We start from the raw sequence: 23,171 nt of genomic DNA, 5'->3' as shown, positions 1-23,171 counted from the left end.
AGCGGCACGGTGGCGCATTCATCCGCTTCTTTTTCCATGAAAGAAACTCCTGTAACAGTGGAATGTGCCGAAAAAGTGCTGATGTCCACGCCTTCTACCTTTTTGTGAAAGTCAGACGACATCCCGGATCAACAAAGCCTTCACGTTGGAAATGATCTGGTTGTTTCAGCGGGGTTTGAGCCTGTTGATTGGCGCTCGGAGCACGCCGCGCTCTCAGACGCTGTGGGCGGTCTTTAAACCGTCTGGATCACTCCTTAATCTGTGTAATCCCCATAAAATCGTCCCTGAAAGCCATATTAATTTTCCGAATGTGTCTACCTGGAAGTCTCTCACAGTTTCAAGAAAAAATGATGCAGCAAAGCTCCAAATCATTCCGCCATTTCCTTAATGACGAGAGGGGTGGACCACTCCTTCCACAAGGCGTGCTCACAGGCGAATGACGCAACCAACAGGCGTGAAAAAACTCACGTATGCGCACGAAGGTTCAAGCTTGGCTGATGCAATCACACGTGATTCAAATCCATATGGTTTTTGAAAAAATAAAAAGGTCCGATACTTTTCTAACAGACCTCGTATGCTCAAAACCTGGATTAATCTTTTTAGTCACATAGCACTACTATTATTCTGAACACTACTGTACATGGGACCTATTCAAGGATAGATATGATATGCATTTCTAAACAGAATCTTCACAGAGTCATAGATACTGCAATAGAACCTATAACGTTATCTGATCATGGGCCTGTTAATATTTCTTTGAGTCTTCACAAAGAAAGACATTTTAAATGTTGGAGACTCAATGTTTCAATGCTGAGTAATGCAGAAATCCATACAAAATTAAAAGAGACAATAGAGGAATAATTCCTGCTGAATGATAATTGTGGGATGGAGCAAAAGGGGCGGATGTATTGAGTTGGCAGTGCAACTTCAGAAACAAAGATTAGCAAAACAGACAGAGCTTGAGAATGAAATTAGGAAAATAGAACAAAAACACAAAATGAATAGGGATGATAAGTAATTATTACAACTTAAAGAAGAAAGAATACCCTGGATAAATTACTTACATATGAAGCAGAAGGATCCATGGGCTTTACAGGGCAAAAATATTACGAGATGGGCAATCGTGCAAGTCGTCTATTAGCTTTTCAACTTAGAAAAGAACAAGATAGTCATGTATTACCAACAATAAGACACCCTTCTACAAGAGTGGAAATCTCACACCCAATACAAATTGCAGCTACATTTCAAGAATTTTATGAAAAGCTTTATACTCCAGATTTTCCTCAGGACAAAAATGACATGGAAAATGTTTTTAAAACATTGTTTTTAAATCATTAAAGAATAATAAAAGCCCTGGACCAGATGGTTTCAGTGAAGAATTATATAAAGCTTTCTCCAAAGAACTCATTCCAGAACTCATGATGTAAAGATCCTGAGTTCTGTTTTGGCCAAAATGATGCCGACATACATTGGGAAGTGAATTAAGGCAGACCAAACAGGTTTTGTTGCAGGATGACATGGTTCAAACAATATAAGAAGGGCATTAAATATTCAAACGATAGCTAAGAATTCCGTCCACCTTCAATGCTCGACGCGGAGATGTTGTTTGACAGGGTGGACTGCATCTACTTAAATTATACAATAGGGAAATTTGGATTTAGTTCTTCTTTCATTAGTGGGATTAATACTCTCAATAAAGATCCAGTATCAAGAATTAGAGTAAATGGCTACTGCTCCGAATCTTTCCAAATAAAGAGAGGGGTACGACAGGGCAACCTGGCAGCACCATTTCTCTTCAGTCTGTGTATCGAACCACTAGGAGAATGGATCAGAACAAATAAACAAATAGAAGGGATACAAGACCAGAGGGGTGTAGAACACAAAATATCTTTATTTGCAGACGATGTACTCTTGTATATCAAAAATCCACTGGCTTCAATTCCTCCTCTTACAGACTGTTTGTGTAAATTTGGAGAATTCTCTGGTTATACAATAAATGAAGGAAAATCTGAAGCAATGATGATAACAGGATGTTGGCCAAGCCAACTCAATTCCAATGTAAAATTTAGGTGGTCAACGGAAGGATTTAGGCATCTTGAAGTGATATTAATGGAGGATTCCTCAAAATCATATAAATCAGATTATGGTAAACTGTTGACACAAGTTAAAAATGACCTAGAAAGATGGCAAATACTTCCCTTATCTTTATTTGGTAGGATTGAAACTATAAGAATGAATGTGCTGCCATGGTTTCTTTTTCTTTTTCATTCTCTTCCAGTTACAGTTCCTAGCAGCATTTTACAACATGTAGATAGGCTGATATCCAAATTGATTTGGCCAAACAAACGCCCTAGAGTGAGACTTAAAGTTCTGAACTCCGCTAAAGGAAAGGGTGGATTAGCCCTTCCACATCTTAAGAGCTACTATTGGGCGGCCCAGTTTAAAGTTTTGGTCACATGGATCAGGATGGATATGGACACAAGATGGCTGCAGTTAAAGCATTGCTCACTGCCAGATAGACCAATATCAGTGTTGATATTCATGGACACAAAACAACAACAAAAACTGAAAATACAAAATGAGTGGGTCAAGTTCACAATAAGTGTTTGGTAAAATATTCAGAAACAATTCAGATTACCTCTTAGTTTATCTAGAGCTCCTAAAATAACAAATATGACAGATTTTCTACCTATGAGGCAGGATGGTGGTTTTTAAAGGTGGGCAGATAAGGGTCTCTCTACAATAAATCAATTATTCACTGCTACAAAACTTAAATCTTTCTCCCAAATTCAAAGTGAATTCCAATTACCAAACAGTGACCTATTTCGATTCTTTCAAATAAGACATCACTTGGAGAAACATAAAGAATTTGATTAAGTTAGGGAACAGCCAACAGAATTTGAGCAGTACTGGATAGAGGTTGTGGAAGATAAAAAGGAATTGAAAAAGATCATTTCTTCTCTGTATAAAATTATTCATACAGAGCAAGAGGAAAATACATTGGACATAAAAAATAAATGGGAATTAGAGCTTAATACAACCATTGAGGATATAGACTGGGAGAATTCATGTGGGGAGTGGCACAGATGTCTCAACAGCCCAAATTGGAGAGAGTTTAGTTAGAAGTTAAGAATGAGATTTTTTAGGACGCCTACCAGTGTAGCCAAATTTAACAGTAACATGAGCGCCCTCTGTTGGCGGAACTGTGGACAGCTGGGTAACTTCTCACATTTTCTGGGAATGTCCAAAGGTAAAGATTTTTTTGGGATAATGTAAATAAAGTAATTAAGAAAATCCTAAATTTAAATGTACCATTTGAGGCTTATCGAATAATATTAAGTGGTCAAACAAATGATGTTTTAGAAAAAGGAAAGTTCTGCATTTTAAAGGTTTTACTATTGGTTGCTCACAAAGTGATCACAGCTAATTGGTTGAAGCTGCATTTGCCTACTTTGGATCAAGAGATAAGTTAAGAAAAGAAAAGCCTTTATTCATCCCTCAATGGGGAAATTTCAGTGTCACATCGCAGCATAGAACAGTAGGAACAGACAGAAGAGCATGAAATAAAACAAACAAGCATCTCTTAAAAACAAGAACTAAAAAGCACTGAGTGCCGGGTAACGCTGAGGCTACCATTGTTCAGTTCAATGCTGCACTGCCGGAATGATATACACTGTCGGGATGTAAAAGTGATCAGATAAAGTGACTTCAGCATGAAATGTACGATAAGTTACTCTGGTATTTACAATATGGACAGGTTAAAATATAGTCGGTAAAGTGACTTAAGTTTGCACCATAAGTTAAATTATTGCACCTAATAAATACAGCAGGTAATGACATGGATATTGTCCTGGTTGCTATGGTTACCACAGTACTAGCATTGTTCATTGTACAGTCTGACAGCAGCCGGGAGAAACGATCTGCGGAATCTCTCCCTCACACAGCGAGGGTGGATGAGTCTGTCACTGAAACTGCTCTCCAGAGCAGACAGAACATCCTGCAGGGGGTGACACTCGTGGTCCAGCATAGATGTAAGTTTAGCCAGGACCCTCCTGTCCCCCACCTCCTGCACAGAGTCCAGAGGACAGCCCAGGACAGAGCAGGATTTCCTGATGATCTTATCCAGTCTTTTCCTGTCCCTCTCTGTGATGCTGCTGCTCCAGCAGACCACACCGTACAGGATGGCTGAAGCCACCACAGAGTCATAGAAGGTCCTCAGGAGTGGCCCCCTCAGTCCAAAAGACCTCAGCCTCCTCAGGAGGTAGAGGCGGCTCTGACCCTTCCTGTGAAGTGCGTCCGTGTTGTGAGTCCAGTCCAGTTTGTTGTTCAGATGAACACCCAGGTACTTATATGAGTCCACTCTCTCAATGTCCCTTCCCTGGATGTTCACTGGGGGGAGTGTAGTGGGGCGGCGTCTGAAGTCCACCACCATCTCTTTGGTCTTCCCTGCGTTGATGAGGAGGTGGTTCCTCTGACACCAGTCCACAAAGTCCTGCATTAGTCCTCTGTACTCCGCGTCATCATCGTCCATAATAAGTCCAATGAGGGCGGAGTCATTGAGAACTTCTGCAGGACACAGCTGTCCGTGTTGTGTCTGAAGTCTGCAGTGTAAAGAGTGAAGAGGAAGGGCACGAGGACCGTCCCCTGGGGGGCCCCCACACTGCAAGTCAGGAGGTCAGACACGCAGGACTACCTCACAAACCGGCCCGTTTGTGAGGTAGTCCAGGACCCACTCAGCCAGATCCTCGTCCACTCCTGCAATCACCAGCTTGTCCCTCAGGAGCTGCGGCTGGATGGTGTTGAAAGCGCTGGAGAAGTCAAAGAAAAGAATCCTCACAGCGCTGCCGGGTGGGACAGTGAGCGGAGCAGCAGGGAGATGATGGCGTCCTCCACTCCGATGCCAGGCCGGTAAGCAAATTGCTGTGGCTCCATAGCAGAGCTCACCGTGGAGCGGAGGTGACACAGGACGAGGCGCTCTAGGGTCTTCATCAGGTGGGATGTAAGTGCCACTGGCCTGAAGCTGTTGAGGTCCTTGGCGTGCGGTGTTTTGGGCACTGGGACCACACATGACGTTTTCCAGAGGTGTGGCACCGTCCTCAGCTTCAGGCTCAGGTTGAAGACCTGCTCCATGAACCCACACAGCTCATCTGCGCAGGATTTGAGGAGAATCGGGCTAATCTTGTCTGGACCTGCTGCCTTTTTGCTCTTTATCCTCTTCAACTGACTCCTGACCTGATCTGCGTGAAGATTAGAGAGCAGGTGGGGGGGAAGGTAGGGGTGGAGGAGGGGGAGGAGGTCTGGCTGGTGCCAGGATGTGTATTGGGAATGAAGCAGTCTGTGGTGGCGGTGTGAGCAGAGGTGTAAGGAGGGGGAGGGGGGATGCTAGGCAGAAGCACAGAAGACAGAGACAGAGCAGGGGGAGGAGGAGGAGGGGTTGTGTCGAACCTCAGGAAGTTCTTGTTGAGGTCGTTTGCCCATTGATGGTCACCTTCCGCCTGTGAACCCAGAGATGGTTTTCAAGCTGCTTCACACCCCCCGGATGTTCTGGTGTTGGAGCTGCTCCTCCAGCTTCCTCTTGTAGGCGGTCTGAGCTTTGCAAATTTCCCTCCTCAGTTCTCTCTGTATATTCTTCAGGGCCTCTCGGTTCCCTGACTTAAAGGCTCTCTTCTTCACCTTCAGCAGAGTCTTTATGTCAGGGTTAATCCATGGATTGTTGTTTGAGAAACACCGCATTGTCCGGGTAGGTACGGTGTTTTCAAAGCAGAAGTTGATGTAGTCTGTGATGCATTCTGTCATGGCGTTTATGTCCTCCTTGTGAGGGTCACAGAGTTCGGACCACACAGTTGTGCTGAAACAGTCTCTAAGGGCCGCCTCACTCTCTGCAGACCACTTCTGTACAATCCAAGACTCAGCAGGCTGCCTTCGCACAAGGGGGACATATACTGGTGCCAATTGGATGAGACTGTGGTCTGATCTGCCCAGTGGGGGAAGAGGTGTATGCCTCCTTCACACTGGCAAAAAAATAAGTCCAGTGTTTTATTGTCTCTGGTGGGACAGGTCACATACTGAGTGTGTGTGGGGAGGACAGAGGCAGGGTTGGAGTGGTTGAAGTCCCCAGTGGTGAGGAACAGGGCCTGTGGGTGTCTTGACTGCAGATCACTGATGCAATTTAGCAGATGCTCACAAGCGATTTCAGGGTCAGCAGATGGGGCTACATACACAGCTATCACCATAACTTGTGAAAACTCCTGAGTCAGATGATATGGTCTCATGCTAACAGCAAGAAGTTTGATGTGTTTGTTGCACATCTGCATCTTAACAGTACAGTGTTCTGCTTTGGACCATTTTTCACTCACATAAACTGAAAGTCCTCCTCCTCTCCGCTTCCCAGTCTCCTCCGTCCTGTCCAAGCGTAGCAGATGAAAGTTGTCTGGCTACAGCAGAGTCTGGGATGGTCGGGGTGAGCCAGGTCTCCGTGAAGATCATCAGTGCACAGTCTCTGTATTCCCGCTGGTACCGTGTGAGCGCAGTCAGCTCGTCACACTTTCCGGTAATAGATCTTACGTTACCGGTGATCACAGAGGGAAGTGCAGGACGAGGACGATGTTTCTTCTCTTGGATCCTGCGTCCGGCCCGACATCCACGACGAAAACTGCGTAATATGTCCGCGGGGATGTTGTTTTCTTCTTTGTCCCATGGGAAAAGCCGAGCAGCTCCTCTCAGGGCGATCAGCTGTTCCTTTGTGTAGACATTAGGCGCGCGCACTCAGGGGGTGTCCCGACACACATCGTGGCAAAAACAGGTAAAAATATCCACAAATTTGCAGAAAAATACTGTGTCAGCGTAGCCCTAGTCTTACAGTAAGTGTAACAAAAAAAAAAATAAAATAAACGGCCAGTTGCCGGATGAAAAGTTGGAAAAAAGTGCGCAAATATGGAGCTGCGAAGTGACCCAGCTGCAACCACTTGGAAGCGCCGGAACAAATGGATCCAAAGATTAAAGTCTGTAAATTGTATGGAAGAAATTACAGCTATCCTGAGTTTAAAGAAGGACATTTATTTAAGAAAATGCTCATCTGTTATTCTTTACTTAGAAAAGAAATGTCTTTTGGATTTATTTATATTATTATTATTTTATTTACACCCCCCCCCCCTTTTTTTCTCTCTTTTGCTGTTTCTTGCTCATTGTGAATTTTCACCATGTTGGAATTATTTGTCCTAAATAACGAGTGTGCTTACATGTCAAGGAATATTCCGTTTTAATAAAAGTTCAGGAAAAAAAAAACTGCTTTTCTTCAGCCACAGCAAGGAAATAAATTATTTTCAGATGTCGTTTTCCAAAATCAGGAGGCTTCATGTGGATAAGTTTTCTTCAGACTGTGATGATGAATCAAACTGAAACGAACAGGTTAGATTAAAACTTTACATTTACTCTGTGTGTGAATGGTTTTAATATTTGAAACAGTCTGAAGTGTTCACATGAGGACTGCAGCTTTCAACCAACCAGTGCACAGCATCAATGGGCATATTTTGACTTATGAGTAATGTAATGGCTGTCTGCTGTGGTCATACTCTTATTGCTGCTGTTGTTGTTGTCATTGCTCATCTTTTGGCTGCCATCAGGTGTTCAGGGTCATCAGTGGTGGCTCCTACAAAATTTCTCAGAAGGGACAATTTTTTTCAAAATGATTAAGGCAACACATTCAGTAAATACATAAAACAGACAATCGTATCAACTTGTTGTTAGCTGACTAAATCACACAGCAACACCTCCAGTAGGTGGCAGCATACAACAGAAAGATTTCCCTGTAGCTACAAAAATTATAGGTGGATCGTCACCTCACAGTTGTGGCAGATCAAGATGCTGATTAGACAGGATGATTAGTGCACAGGTGTGCCTTAGGCTGGCCACAATAAAAGGCCATTATTACAGGTATTGTTAGACTAGAGCATTTTGTACTTCTTAAATGTGTCTCTGTCCACTACTTTAGGTCAAGAGGGAGGAGACAGGGACTATCCATGTCATCAAGCAAAGACAACTCCACCTTAACTGTGATATTATAAGCCTCAATGTGAGTACACGCTTCAATGTTCTTTCACATTCTGTGGACATGTTGGAAAAGTCATTCTAATCAGGACAAACGGGTCATTAGCCATGGTGACTAACAGGTCCTTAGCCATAGTGGTCAACAGGTCCTTAGCCATGGTGGCTAACAGGTCCTTAGCCATAGTGGTCAACAGGTCCTTAGCCATAGTGGTCAACAGGTCCTTAACCATGGTGGCTAACAGGTCCTTAGCCATAGTGGTCAACGGGTCCTTAGCCATTGTGGCTAACAGGTCCTTAGTCCTTAGTCCTTAGCCATAGTGGTCAACAGGTCCTTAGCCATAGCGGTCAACAGGTTCTTAACCATGGCGGCTAACAGGTCCTTAGCCATAGTGGTCACAGGTCCTTAGCCATGGTGGCTAACAGGTCCTTACCCATAGTGGTCAACAGGTCCTTACCCATAGTGGTCAACAGGTCCTTAACCATGGTGGCTAACAGGTCCTTGGGTCCTTAGCCATAGTGGTCAACAGGTCCTTAGCCATGGTGGTCAACACATCCTTAGCCATGGTGGTAAACATGCCCTTAGTCATGGTGGTCAACATGTCCTTAGTCATGGTGGTCAACAGGTCCTTCAATTCAATTTTCAATTCAATTTTTTTTATATACCGCCAAATCACAACAAACAGTTGCCCCAAGGTGCTTTATATTGTAAGGCAAGGCCATACAATAATTATGTAAAACCCCAACGGTCAAAACGACCCCCTGTGAGCAAGCACTTGGCTACAGTGGGAAGGAAAAACTCCCTTTTAACAGGAAGAAACCTCCAGCAGAACCAGGCTCAGGGAGGGGCAGTCTTCTGCTGGGACTGGTTGGGGCTGAGGGGAGAGAACCAGGAAAAAGACATGCTGTGGAGGGGAGCAGAGATCGATCACTAATGATTAAATGCAGAGTGGTGCATACAGAGCAAAAAGAGAAAGAAACAGTGCATCATGGGAACCCCCCAGCAGTCTACGTCTATAGCAGCATAACTAAGGGATGGTTCAGGGTCACCTGATCCAGCCCTAACTATAAGCTTTAGCAAAAAGGAAAGTTTTAAGCCTAATCTTAAAAGTAGAGAGGGTGTCTGTCTCCCTGATCTGAATTGGGAGCTGGTTCCACAGGAGAGGAGCCTGAAAGCTGAAGGCTCTGCCTCCCATTCTACTCTTACAAACCCTAGGAACTACAAGTAAGCCTGCAGTCTGAGAGCGAAGCGCTCTATTGGGGTGATATGGTACTACGAGGTCCCTAAGATAAGATGGGACCTGATTATTCAAAACCTTATAAGTAAGAAGAAGAATTTTAAATTCTATTCTAGAATTAACAGGAAGCCAATGAAGAGAGGCCAATATGGGTGAGATATGCTCTCTCCTTCTAGTCCCCGTCAGCACTCTAGCTGCAGCATTTTGAATTAACTGAAGGCTTTTTAGGGAACTTTTAGGACAACCTGATAATAATGAATTACAATAGTCCAGCCTAGAGGAAATAAATGCCTGAATTAGTTTTTCAGCATCACTCTGAGACAAGACCTTTCTAATTTTAGAGATATTGCGTAAATGCAAAAAAGCAGTCCTACATATTTGTTTAATATGCACTTTGAATGACATATCCTGATCAAAAATGACTCCAAGATTTCTCACAGTATTACTAGAGGTCAGGGTAATGCCATCCAGAGTAAGGATCTGGTTAGACACCATGTTTCTAAGATTTGTGGGGCCAAGTACAATAACTTCAGTTTTATCTGAGTTTAAAAGCAGGAAATTAGAGGTCATCCATGTCTTTATGTCTGTAAGACAATCCTGCATTTTAGCTAATTGGTGTGTGTTCTCTGGCTTCATGGATAGATAAAGCTGGGTATCATCTGCGTAACAATGAAAATTTAAGCAATACCGTCTAATAATACTGCCTAAGGTAAGCATGTATAAAGTGAATAAAATTGGTCCTAGCACAGAACCTTGTGGAACTCCATAATTAACTTTAGTCTGTGAAGAAGATTCCCCATTTACATGAACAAATTGTAATCTATTAGACAAATATGATTCAAACCACCGCAGCGCAGTGCCTTTAATACCTATGGCATGCTCTAATCTCTGTAATAAAATTTTATGGTCAACAGTATCAAAAGCAGCACTGAGGTCTAACAGAACAAGCACAGAGATGAGTCCACTGTCCGATGCCATAAGAAGATCATTTGTAACCTTCACTAATGCTGTTTCTGTACTATGATGAATTCTAAAACCTGACTGAAACTCTTCAAATAGACCATTCCTCTGCAGATGATCAGTTAGCTGTTTTACAACTACCCTTTCAAGAATTTTTGAGAGAAAAGGAAGGTTGGAGATTGGACTATAATTAGCTAAGATAGCTGGGTCAAGTGATGGCTTTTTAAGTAATGGTTTAATTACTGCCACCTTAAAAGCCTGTGGTACATAGCCAACTAACAAAGATAGATTGATCATATTTAAGATCGAAGCATTAAATAATGGTAGGGCTTCCTTGAGCAGTCTGGTAGGAATGGGGTCTAATAAAAATGTTGATGGTTTGGATGAAGTAACTAATGAAAATAACTCAGACAGAACAATCGGAGAGAAAGAGTCTAACCAAATACCGGCATCACTGAAAGCAGCCAAAAATAACGATACGTCTTTGGGATGGTTATGAGTAATTTTTTCTCTAATAGTTAAAATTTTGTTAGCAAAGAAAGTCATGAAGTCATTACTAGTTAAAGTTAATGGAATACTCAGCTCAATAGAGCTCTGACTCTTTGTCAGCCTGGCTACAGTGCTGAAAAGAAACCTGGGGTTGTTCTTATTTTCTTCAATTAGTGATGAGTAGAAAGATGTCCTAGCTTTACGGAGGGCTTTTTTATAGAGCAACAGACTCTTTTTCCAGGCTAAGTGAAGATCTTCTAAATTAGTGAGACGCCATTTCCTCTCCAACTTACGGGTTATCTGCTTTAAGCTACGAGTTTGTGAGTTATACCACGGAGTCAGGCACTTCTGATTTAAAGCTCTCTTTTTTAGAGGAGCTACAGCATCCAAAGTTGTCTTCAATGAGGATGTAAAACTATTGACGAGATACTCTATCTCACTTACAGAGTTTAGGTAGCTACTCTGCACTGTGTTGGTATATGGCATTAGAGAACATAAAGAAGGAATCATATCCTTAAACCTAGTTACAGCGCTTTCTGAAAGACTTCTAGTGTAATGAAACTTATTCCCCACTGCTGGGTAGTCCATCAGAGTAAATGTAAATGTTATTAAGAAATGATCAGACAGAAGGGAGTTTTCAGGGAATACTGTTAAGTCTTCTATTTCCATACCATAAGTCAGAACAAGATCTAAGATATGATTAAAGTGGTGGGTGGACTCATTTACATTTTGAGCAAAGCCAATAGAGTCTAATAATAGATTAAATGCAGTGTTAAGGCTGTCATTCTCAGCATCTGTGTGGATGTTAAAATCGCCCACTATAATTATCTTATCTGAGCTAAGCACTAAGTCAGACAAAAGGTCTGAAAATTCACAGAGAAACTCACAGTAACGACCAGGTGGACGATAAATAATAACAAATAAAACTGGTTTTTGGGACTTCCGATTTGGATGGACAAGACTAAGAGTCAAGCTTTCAAATGAATTAAAGCTCTGTCTAGGTTTTTGATTAATTAATAAGCTGGAATGGAAGATTGCTGCTAACCCTCCGCCTCGGCCCGTGCTACGAGCATTCTGACAGTTAGTGTGACTCGGGGGTGTTGACTCATTTAAACTAACATATTCATCCTGCTGTAACCAGGTTTCTGTAAGGCAGAATAAATCAATATGTTGATCAATTATTATATCATTTACTAACAGGGACTTAGAAGAGAGAGACCTAATGTTTAATAGACCACATTTAACTGTTTTAGTCTGTGGTGCAGTTGAAGGTGCTATATTATTTTTTCTTTTTGAATTTTTATGCTTAAATAGATTTTTGCTGGTTATTGGTGGTCTGGGAGCAGGCACCGTCTCTACGGGGATGGGGTAATGAGGGGATGGCAGGGGGAGAGAAGCTGCAGAGAGGTGTGTAAGACTACAATTAGTCCTTAGTCATGGAGGTCAACAGGCCCTTAGTCATGGTGGCTAACAGGTCCTTAGTCATGGAGGTCAACAGGTCCTTAGTCATGGAGGTCAACAGGTCCTTAGTCATGGAGGTCAACAGGTCCTTAGTCATGGAGGTCAACAGGCCCTTAGTCATGGTGGCTAACAGGTCCTTAGCTATAGTGGTCAACAGGTTGCTAGTGAAAATACTGAACAGTGGGAAAGTCTGCTAACGAGTCTTTCATTGGATTCAGGTGTGTTGGAGCAGGGAGACAACTAAGAGTGTCAGGAAGGTGGCTCTCGAGGGCCGAACTTGGCCACCCCTGATTTAGAGTGAAATTGGATTTCAAATATTCAGGTGCTAAACCATAGGCCAGATTGTAGACATGATTTAGTCTCACTTGATCCATCCTCTTGTCAACAGGCAGATTATACAGCTGAACAAAATCTTCAGGTCTGATACGTGTCCTTGGAGGAACATTTAGTGTGTTTTTTAAAGTGATAAGTCTGTGCGCAGAATATTGGTTTCACTGGCAGTATTACTTCAGTAGATATTTAAAGGTGATCAGATTTTGCAGTCATTTGATCAACAATCAAAGTCAAGGTTTATTTTCTTGTACGAGGTCTGTCAATAAAGTATAGGTCCTTCTTATTTTTTTCAAAAACTATATGGATTTCATTCATATGTTTTTACGTCAGACATGCTTGAACCCTCGTGCGCATGCGTGAGTTTTTCCACGCCTGTCGGTGACGTCATTCGCCTGTGAGCACTCCTTGTGGGAGGAGTCGTCCAGCCCCTCGTCTGAATTCCTTTGTCTGAGAAGTTGCTGAGAGACTGGCGCTTTGTTTGATCAAAATTTTTTCTAAACCTGTGAGGCACATCGAAGTGGACACGGTTCGAAAAATTCAGCTGGCTTTCGGTGAAAATTTTAACAGTTGATGAGAGATTTTGAGGTGATACTGTCGCTTTAAGGACTTCCCACGGAGCGGGACGTCGCGCAGCGCTCCAAGGCGCTGTTGTCAGCCTGTTTCAAGCTGAAAACCTCCACATTTCAGGCTCTATTGATCCAGGACGTCGTGAGAGAACAGAGAAGTTTCAGAAGAAGTCGGTTTTGCGCCAATCCGTCCGCAAGCCGACGCGCCAATCCGTCCGCACGTCTTTCATTAAAAAAATCTCCTTTAACAGTGGAATGTCCGGATAAACTGCTGATTCCGACCTCTTCTGAAAGTTCTCTGTTCTCTCACAACGCCCTGGGTCAACAGAGGCTTAAATTTGGAGGTTTTCAGCTTGAAACAGGATGACGACGTTGCCTCAGAGCGCTGCGCGACGTCCCGCTCCGTGGGAAGTCCTTACAGCGATAGAAACAATCCAAAATCTCTCATCAGCCGTTAAAATTTACACCGAAAACCAGCTGAATTTCTCGAATGGTCTCCACTCGGATGTGCCTCACAGTTCTTGAAAACATTTTGATCAAGCACAGCGCCAGTCTCTCAGCAACTTCTCAGACAATGAAAATCCGACGAGGGGGCTGGACCACTCCTTCCACAAGGCGTGCTCACAGGCGAATGACGTCACCGACAGGCGTGGAAAAACTCACGCATGCGTACGAGGGTTCAAGCTTGGCTGATGTAATCACACATGATTTAAATCCATATAGTTTTTTAAAAAATAAAACTGTCGGTTTCTTTTCTAATAGACCTCGTATATCCGATCACAACTGGGGCTGGTGTGTTGGGCCAAGACAGAACCTTACCATATGACATGGACCACTCTGGCACGTCAGAAGCCACACAGCCGACTGCACGCAACAGACGGAAATGGGTCTAGGATGCAGGGCTCAAGGAGAAACAAGGAGAAAAAGGACAGTTGAAGGGCACAGGGGCCACCAGGGCCACCGGATCAGGACGTCGAACCGTCAGGGGAATGGCCCAGGCGATCCCAAAACACATCCCCACAATGCCCCCCCCCCCCCCATGGAGGCACAGGAAGAAACCCCACACACAAGGGGAAGCACACAGGGCACCGGCGTAGGCCTACAAAAGGGGTCACCCCAGAACCACACCATCTGGGCCACGGCCCCCAAGGGCAGAGCGAGCAGGTGCGAGCAGCTAAGGAGCCAGTAGGACCGAACCCCAAGCCTGGGCACGGACCACCGAGCCAGCGAGGGTGAGATCCAGCCCCCGGTCAAGGGGCGGGTCCAGAACCCCCGAGACAGCAAGCGTATGAGACTCCCCCAACACAGCCTGCAGGACCTCCCCCAGACAACACCCCAAACACCTAAGCCCAAGATCAAGAGACTACCCAAGTGAGAGCAGGACAACACCTCCCCAGTGCCACCACACGTGCCCCACTGCAACACCCACCCCCCAACGGGCCGCGGCACCCTGAGCCCCACAAGCCCCAGAGCAGGGTCCCAAGACTACGGCAGAACAGGACAGATGGCCCACCCCCCACACCAATACCTGAGCGCCTTGGGGCAACTGTTTGTTGTGATTTGGCGCTATACAAGAAAAAAGTTGATTGATTGATTGATTGATACCCCAGACATCCCGACCATCCGAGGCCGACCCCACATGCCACACTCACCCTACCTAACAAACCCACCCTTGTTATTATAATTAATCTCTCTTGATGTGTGCGACCCTGTGAGTGAGCAAAGATAAAGTGTTGCATTAAGCCCCTGTCACATTGGCGTATTCGCAGAGCTGCTCATTGCAGCGTATCATCTACGCTGCAATGAGCAGCTCTCCGCCCACTTTACGTGGAGTTTTTTCTCAATACGCAGCAGTATGTTGAGGGCTATGCACGTAGGATGGAAGAAATTAAACGTTTAATTTTCTTCGGCGTACAGCACAGCATGGAGCCTTCACGCGAGTACACACAGCGCCGTGCTACTGTTCGCTACTGTGAGCCCGCCCACGCTGCCACACGGTACTGTATGCCATTTCACACCTCCTGCCAGGCTCCATTGTTCTTCTGGAGCTATAAATACTGCAAGATCGTTGCTTCACTTTATCATACTGGACTCATTATATGAGGACTGTTCACTGTGTCGCAAAGCTGACTGTTGTCGTTTCATAAAAGCGCTCTCTCTCTCTCTCTCTCTCTCTCTCTCTCTCTCTCTCTCTCTCTCTGTGTGTGTGTCTAATCAGAGCTGTGACTCTTTGAAATAAAAGCGCACTTGCTGCATGTCGGTGCGATCATCAGACGACCTGATCGATCAGGTCTGATCAAATCAGCGGACCTGATCGGAGCAACTGGAGGTTTAAAAGTTTAACGAGTGACAGCGTTTCGTTCAGAGCAGCTTTTACCACAGCCAGACTCAGCAGCATCTGGACACAAAGAAAGTGATCCACCAAGAAAAAAAAATAAAATAAAAAATAATGTTAAATGCCACACCACACCTGCAGTAGAGAACAGAGCGCACTTCCACAGAGGCAGAAAATAGCACTGAACTGGTGCAGCATGGCACACGTGACTGTGTGCACACATTAAAACGCGAACACACACAGCTGTGAGTATGAATAAACACTGAAAAAGGCTGAGTACGCGTGTATTTCGGGTGCATTTAAATGAAACACAACACCGCAATGAGCAGCTCTATGAATACGCCACTGTGACAGGGGCTTTAGAAGCAGGGCAGGAAGGGCAGGTGGCAGATCATCATGGGAGACTGCAGTACACTGCTTCTTCTTCTTCTTCTTCTTCCAGCTGTTCCCATTAGGGGGCGCCACAGCAGATCAGTCGTTTCCATCTCACCCTGTCCTCTGTATCTTCCTCTGTCTCACCAACCACCTGCATGTCCTCTCTCAGCACATCCATAAACCTCCTCTTTGCCCTTCCTCTTCTCCTCCTGCCTGGTGGCTCCATCATCAGCATCCTTCTCCCTATATACCCTGGGTCCCTCCTCTGCACATGTCCAAACCATCTCAGTCTCACCTTTCTGACTTTGTCTCCAAACTGTCCCTCTGATATGTTCATTCCTAATTCCTAGTGCTCTTTCTTAGCCTGAAACCATATTGCTGCTCTCAGATCTTCACCTGTTTTCTAAGCCTAGCTTCTACTCCTCTTTCCCATAAGTTCATGCTGTGGCTGATCAACTTAAAGTAGACCTGCATTGAAATAAATGTGGTCAGATTTCAGAAAGAAATAGCTAATATGTATTTATAAGACCCTTGTGAATGCAGTAAAGTAAATCTGTAAGCCCAAATTTGTAATTCAGCTGAGAAATCTTCGTTTAAAAATGACAAATTTGCAGCTAAAATTTAGCCCTCCGTGAAAACAGTTTGTACATCCGTATCATTTCCATGATGTCAGTGACAAGACGACGCACTCCCGCCTTCAGTCCGATCCCGTATTGAAATTGATTTTATCTGTTAGTAATGTTACTGTTATACACATCCTGGTTTCAACATCCAAAAGTAAGCTGCACTGAATGTGAGATACAGCTCTGCATGCCCAGTCTGCATGCTCAGATCAACAGCGAGCAACATCGACAGCGGGCGTCGTTCTTCCCCGACGCCTCACTCTCACTGCTCCTGATGCATTACCGAGTGCATGCGGTCGTTAAATGCCTCCGCGGGCCACTCACACCCCCGTGTCTGCTGTGCAGCTGCAGACACGTCCCTGTCTACTGAATGGAGGTGCAGCCAACTTGGCACAAGTCCAGAGACTACGCTCACCGTTTTAATGCGGAGCGGCCGGTGACACCTGTCGCCCGCAAGGACAGACTTCTTGCATCAAAATCCGCAGCACCGCACATCTCGGTAATCGGAGCAGCAGAGCTCCGTGGCCGCTGAGAGAGGTTTATATCTTTTTAATGATTTGGATTCTTTGCGGGTCTCGCCTCCGTACCCCGCGACGGTACACCAGAGGTGAAAGACAGTAGATTTTCAATGCGACACCACTCAATCAAACGGACGTATGAAAAAGTCCCCAAAAATAATTTTCAAGCACAAATAAAAGAAATGTGTACTCACCAAACGTGCCGCAAGACAATATGAAGTTTTAAAAAAAGTAGATCCTTCCGTAGAAGACAAGAAAAAGGTGCAGATGCAAAGTGACGTAAATCCACAAATTACAATTGGCGCAATGCATGCTGGGAAAGGATCTTGTCTGTGACGTCTCGGCAGCGTCCATGATGAGAGGGACAATTTGCGGAGGGCTAAATGTTAGCTGTAAATTTGTCATTTTCAAATGAAGATTTCTCCGTTGAATGACAGATCTGGGCTTGCAGATTTACTTTACTACATTCAGAAGGATCTTATGTGTAAATGTAAGTCATTTTTTGTTCAAAAAATCTGACTGCATTTTTTTCAATGCAGGTTTCCTTTAATGCCTCTGTAGTTACTGCAGCTCTGCACATCATCCTTGTTCTGAGGTGAACAGAAAAAATTACAGATTTTTTTTTTAAAGCATGTACAGTTTGTGGTTATTTTTTGTTCTCTCTCTCCCAGATCTGACAGTTTTAGGACTTGCTGAGAAATGTCACATCGTGTTTGTGTCACTCTGTGTTTGTGTCTCTGCAGTGGATTAACAGCTGCACATTGGTCCTGTTGGACAGCCATGAAAAGCTACACGTTGTTGACCGTTCCACGCATGAGGTGTTGGAGACAATGGATCTGGACCAGGTGCAGCTGGTGTACAACAGTCGACATTTCAAATCACTGGCCACAGGAGGAAATGTGTCGCAGGCTCTGGTGAGGGATTACGTGAACGAGGACAGGCCCTCCTATCAGGTGCTTTCATAGATTTATTGGTGAAAGTGGCAGAGGTCAAGAGGTCGTTCTTCCCCCATCCTGACGTGCAGTCAGGTCCATCAGGAGCTGCACACTAACACAACGCTGGTATTTTGACTTCTGTGTGACGGAGGTCAACTCAGTCATTCAGGGTATTCGTATAGTGTCGACTTTTAGATGTTAGCTACAAATACTGCATGGAGCATTCACAAATCATCACTTTTACAGCCAGTTTTCTTCAGACAAGTCAGGGGATGAACACATGAACATTTCCAAGATGCTGAATATGTCTTAGTCTTCATTTCAATCAGTCATTAAACAAATAAAACATTCCGATACTGTACAGTAATTCTGTCTGGAGGAGGCAGTTCTGAAAAAATTGAGTGACTGTGTCTGAAGGAGAAGAGTGAGGGAAGCCACCAAGATACTCTGAAGGAGTTTCAGGCTTCCATGGCTGTGACTGGAGAAACTGTGTATCATGAAACTTTTCAGTGTTGCATCTCCAGTTACACAGTTTCATGGCGGAGACTCGAACCGAAATTCAGTCTACTTGCTCATACAACAGAACAGTAAGTAAGTCCCTTCGGCTGCTCCCTTGTTTGCACTCGGGGTCGCCACAGCAAATCCAAGGTGCATGTTGATTTGGCACAGGTTTTACACCGGATGCCCTTCCTGACGCAACTCCACATTACATGGAGAAATGTGGCAGGGGTGGGATTTGAACCCAGAACCTTCCGAACTGAAACCAAACGCATTAACCACTTGGCCACCACCCCTGCTTCATACAACAGAACAGTAATACATGAATTTACACTGTATGCACAATTTGAGACGAGTGAGTATTCTGTGACCGGATCAGCATTCCTATGCATATTTCCCGACTCCAAGCTGATAAATCTGAAGGTCGATTGGATTGAAGCTTTCTCAGATGATCCGAGTTTGTGTCATGAGAGTGGGTGAAGTGGCAAAGACCTCCAGCTGCACAGCCTGGAAGGTCATCCGCTTCTTCTCCAACAGCTCCACAAGTACAACCCCAATTCCAATGAAGTTGGGACATTGTATAAAATGTAAATAAAAGAATACAATGATTTTCAAATCCTCTTCGACCTATATTTAATTGAATCCACCACAAAGACAAGATATTTAATGTTCAAACTGATAAACTTTATTGTTTTTGTGTAACTATTTGGTCATTTTGAAATGGATGCCTGCAACAGGTTTCTAAAAAGCTGGGACAGTGGTATGTTTCCCACTGTGTTACATCACCTTTCCTTCTAACAACACTCAATAAGCGTTTGGGAACTGAGGACACTAATTGTTGAAGCTTTGTAGGTGGAATTCTTTCCCATTCTTGCTTGATGTACGACTTCAGTTGTTCAACAGTTCGGGGTCTCCGTTGTCGTATTTTGTGCTTCATAATGCGCCACACATTTTCAGTGGGCGACAGGTCTGGACTGCAGGCAGGCCAGTCTAGTACCCGCACTCTTTTACTACGAAGCCACGCTGTTGTAACATGTGCAGAATGTGTCTTGGCATTGTCTTGCTGAAATAAGCAGGGACGTCCCTGAAAAAGACGTTGCTTGGATGGCAGCATGTGTTGCTCCAAAACCTGGATGTACCTTTCAGCATTAATGGTGCCATCACAGATGTGTAAGTTGTCCATGCCATGGGCACTAACACACCCCCATACCATCACAGATGCTGGCTTTTGAACTTTGCACTGGTAACAGTCTTCAAATTCTCTGAATCTTCTGATTATATTATGGACTGTAGATGATGGAATCCCTAAATTCCTTGCAATTGAACGTTGAGAAACATTTTTGCTTGTGAATGGCTGAGACTTTTGGGGATGCTCCTTTTATACCCAATCATGACACACTTGTTTCCAGTTAACCTGTTCCCCATTGGAATGTTCCAAACACGTGTTCTTTGAGCATTCATCAAATTTCCCAGTCTTTTGTTGCAGTGTTTCAGGCATCCATTTCAAAATGAGCAAATATTTTGACAAAAACAATAAAGTTTATCAGTTTGAACATTAAATATCTTGTCTTTGTGGTGTATTTAATTGAATATAGGTTGAAGAGGATTTAAAAATCATTGTATTCTGTTTTTATTTACATTTCACACAACTTCCCACCTTCATTGGAATTGGGGTTGTAGTTAAATCAATCTTAGAAATAAAACTCAGGAACCAAGAAGAGTTGAATACAAAAAGGTTTCATGGGTCAAAATGCAGTTGATGGCTTTAATCCCGGGATCACACTGTCGCATTCATTCCAGGTCTCATTTTTAATCGTCTGTGTGGAACCTCCTTTCTTCAGGGTCGACCCCTGGACTTTTCTTTGGACACTTCAGAAAAAGGCCCAAAATCAGTCATCACAAGGCTTTTTTAGGTTTTTACAGTCTTGTTGCCTCAGTTCTATTTTTTAAGTGTTGCTTCTGGATTTCTGACTAAATTATTTCTGAACTCTTTTCTGTACATTTTTAAAAGACGTTGTGAATAATGTAAAAAAAAAAACCCCATTAAAATCATTCAAAACATGCATATTTGATTCAAAGCTTTTTCAGATGGATGATTGTTAAAATTAGCTCAGTAAATGGTAAATGGACTGCATTTATAAAGCGCTTTTCCATCTGCATCAGACGCTCAAAGCACTTTACAATCATGCCTCACATTCACCTCGATGTCAGGGTGCTGCCATACAAGGCGCTCACTACACACCAGGAGCAATAGGGGATTAAAGGCCTTGCCCAAGGGCCCTTAGTGATTTTCTAGTCAGGCGGGGATTTGAACCCATGTTCTTCCGGACTCACAAGTAAACAAGTAATTCACCGGCTTCAAAATCAATAAATGATCAAGTGATCACTTTAAGAATTTAATGGAAGATCCAAATCTTTTATTACCAAGTATACAGAGTGTTAGATCAAATCTTTTATTGTCTTGTGTATGTCCTTCATCAAGGGCGTGGCCTAAAGTGGTCATCACCTTATATCAGGGTGTGGATAATTATTTACCTCAGACAAAATGTGCTAAAAAAGACGTTTTAGCCTCAAGACACTTTTCAGAAACAAGATTACTTCTTCGATATGTGAGTTGTGACTGATGCTGGACAACGCTTGCTTTTATTTATTGATTTGTGAACGTCTCTTCTCATCAGTAACTATGTCTTTCTGCTCCAGGCTTTAGTGGGAGAAAAGGCCTGCTACCAGTCCGTCTCCAGCTATGCAGGACAGATCATCTATCTTGGCATCAAGGTACTGTGTTGTATGTCTGTTTGCAGGCATTACAACTATTGGTGTGGTTGGAGTCTAAACGCGTTCCATTCATTAAAAAAGCAAACATTAAAAGGCACTCATAGGGCTCTGCACCAGCACGGGGGGCAGGGACATAAAACAATGGAGAACATCACAGAAGAGTGACTCACACAATTACACTGAAGAGCTTGATTGTACCAAGCTGGGAGATGGAACAATCTGGCAAGAGTGGACTGAAAAACCACTCCTGCTTGCTCGATGAGGTGATGAAGCTCAGGTGTGCAGGCTGCCAGGTGTCTGAATCAGCTACTTCACTGACAGAGCTCAGACAGATAGAGAACACAAACACAAAAACAGTCCGACAAAAGCTGTGGGTCCTAACAGTACACCAATCCTCCCCGATGGGATCCCCTCTGTGACCTGCCATGCTTGTCCATATGGGCGTGGTGGAAGTCCTGGCTCAACGAGGGTTTCAGAATGAAGACACAGGAAATCAGAGACTGCTCCTCAGGACATCAGCCCAGATGGTGCACATCCAGCAGTCAGCACATGAAGAAAGCTGGACAGCCATTCAGGAGCTGGGCAGGTGGAGTGACCAGTGGGATGGAAGTGACTGGATCAGGCAGGAGCTGTGGAAAGTTGAATGGATCTGAAGGAACCGGGACATTATGATTCTGACTGCTGTAGGAATTATGACACATTCCAAAAATCTGAGAGCCACTTTAAGAGGGATGCCCTTAGCCAACAGATAAACCTCTTGTCCTGGTTAGCAACATGGATCCGGGATCCAGTGCAAGTCTGCATGACGCTGAATCTGTTGTGGTGCAACAGACAGTCCTCTACAACCTGTGAGTGTGACAGAGGGGCGCTTGCACCAAGGGTACTGCAATATCCATTCCCTGAAGTGGTAATGTTCCCTGGATAACTCAGGGAGCACTCAAAGGGGGGCATGCCTGTAGCCCTGCTCACCTGAAAGATGTTGGTATACTCATCCCAGGCTAGGTGCATGCTCCAAGAGGTGGTATGGTTAGTAGTGATACATCACAGGGTGGAGGTTACTGTTGGCTGTTTCTGCCTGACCATTGGTCTAAGGGTAGAAGAGTACCTTCCATACATGGGAGGTGAGTTGAGGTCCTTTATCACTTTGATGACTAGAATGTTTTAGCATGACTGGGGACTCCACAGCAGAGAGTGAGAATGCTGGGTAAAGATTTATTCATGGTCCAGATACAGGCAAAGCATAGAAGAGACCGTCTGCATGGCAGATATATCCATGAGGATGAAAGACAAGACATCGGTCCAAAGTAAGCAATAGGGAAGCAAAGGGTAACAGAAAAGGTACAGAGGGAAAGAAGTAAGTCCTATGTAGGCCCTGAGGCCTGTTGGTGCCTGTGCTTATCTCTGGATCCTGTAATGTGAAGTGGATGACAGTCTGCGAGTTCCCAGCATGGGACGCCAGTCCAACACAGGTTACTGCCCCAGCAATGGCCAGTACCCATTTACAGCAGGGTGGACTGAGACAGTGCAGATCAAGTATCTTGTTTAACAACACAGTGAGGTAACGTGAGTGGGATTCAAACCCAGCTCTAGATATTGGCAGGCCAGCTCCTTATACGCTCAGCTACCTGCTCTGCCACGGGGAGGCAGTGTCAAAACAAAACAGGAAGTTAGAAAGCAGAGACCGAGCGTGACCACCACACACTTCCTGCTCCTATTTTGGACAAAAATGATTTTGATGAACATTTGTTCTGATGTCCAGAATCAAACACAAAGGTTTTCATAACTGACAAAGTCTATTTGGGGTTAGATGGATGTTAGCATGACTGAATTAGAATCAGAATCGCTTTTATTGTCATTGCACAGCGATCAGCACAATGAAATTTGCTTGTGCATCCTCAAAAACAATGACCACCCTCAAACACACTCACCCATACACATACTTCAATAAATATTAAAAAAACATCAGGAGATTGGGGGGGAAGCTCGGAGACAAACATAACTCATATTGCACTGATCCCACAT

At 44.1% G+C, this 23,171-nt stretch overlaps 1 protein-coding gene across 1 annotated transcript in view; it reads left to right on the top strand.

Annotated features, from left to right (window-relative positions):
• vps8 (VPS8 subunit of CORVET complex) overlaps positions 1-23,171 on the top strand; it is a 371,669-nt gene that overhangs the window by 117,451 nt on the left and 231,047 nt on the right. Inside the window, exons 13-15 of the mRNA XM_034184542.1 lie at positions 7,991-8,071; positions 17,685-17,855; positions 21,075-21,149. Of these exons, the coding sequence (XP_034040433.1) occupies positions 7,991-8,071; positions 17,685-17,855; positions 21,075-21,149 (327 nt within the window). The remainder of the gene's footprint in view (positions 1-7,990; positions 8,072-17,684; positions 17,856-21,074; positions 21,150-23,171) is intronic.

Source organism: Thalassophryne amazonica, chromosome 13 (assembly GCF_902500255.1).
Source record: "Thalassophryne amazonica chromosome 13, fThaAma1.1, whole genome shotgun sequence".
Lineage (NCBI taxonomy): Eukaryota > Metazoa > Chordata > Actinopteri > Batrachoidiformes > Batrachoididae > Thalassophryne > Thalassophryne amazonica.
Note: the sequence above shows the minus strand (reverse complement) of the source record. Positions and strands in the feature narration are given on the sequence as shown.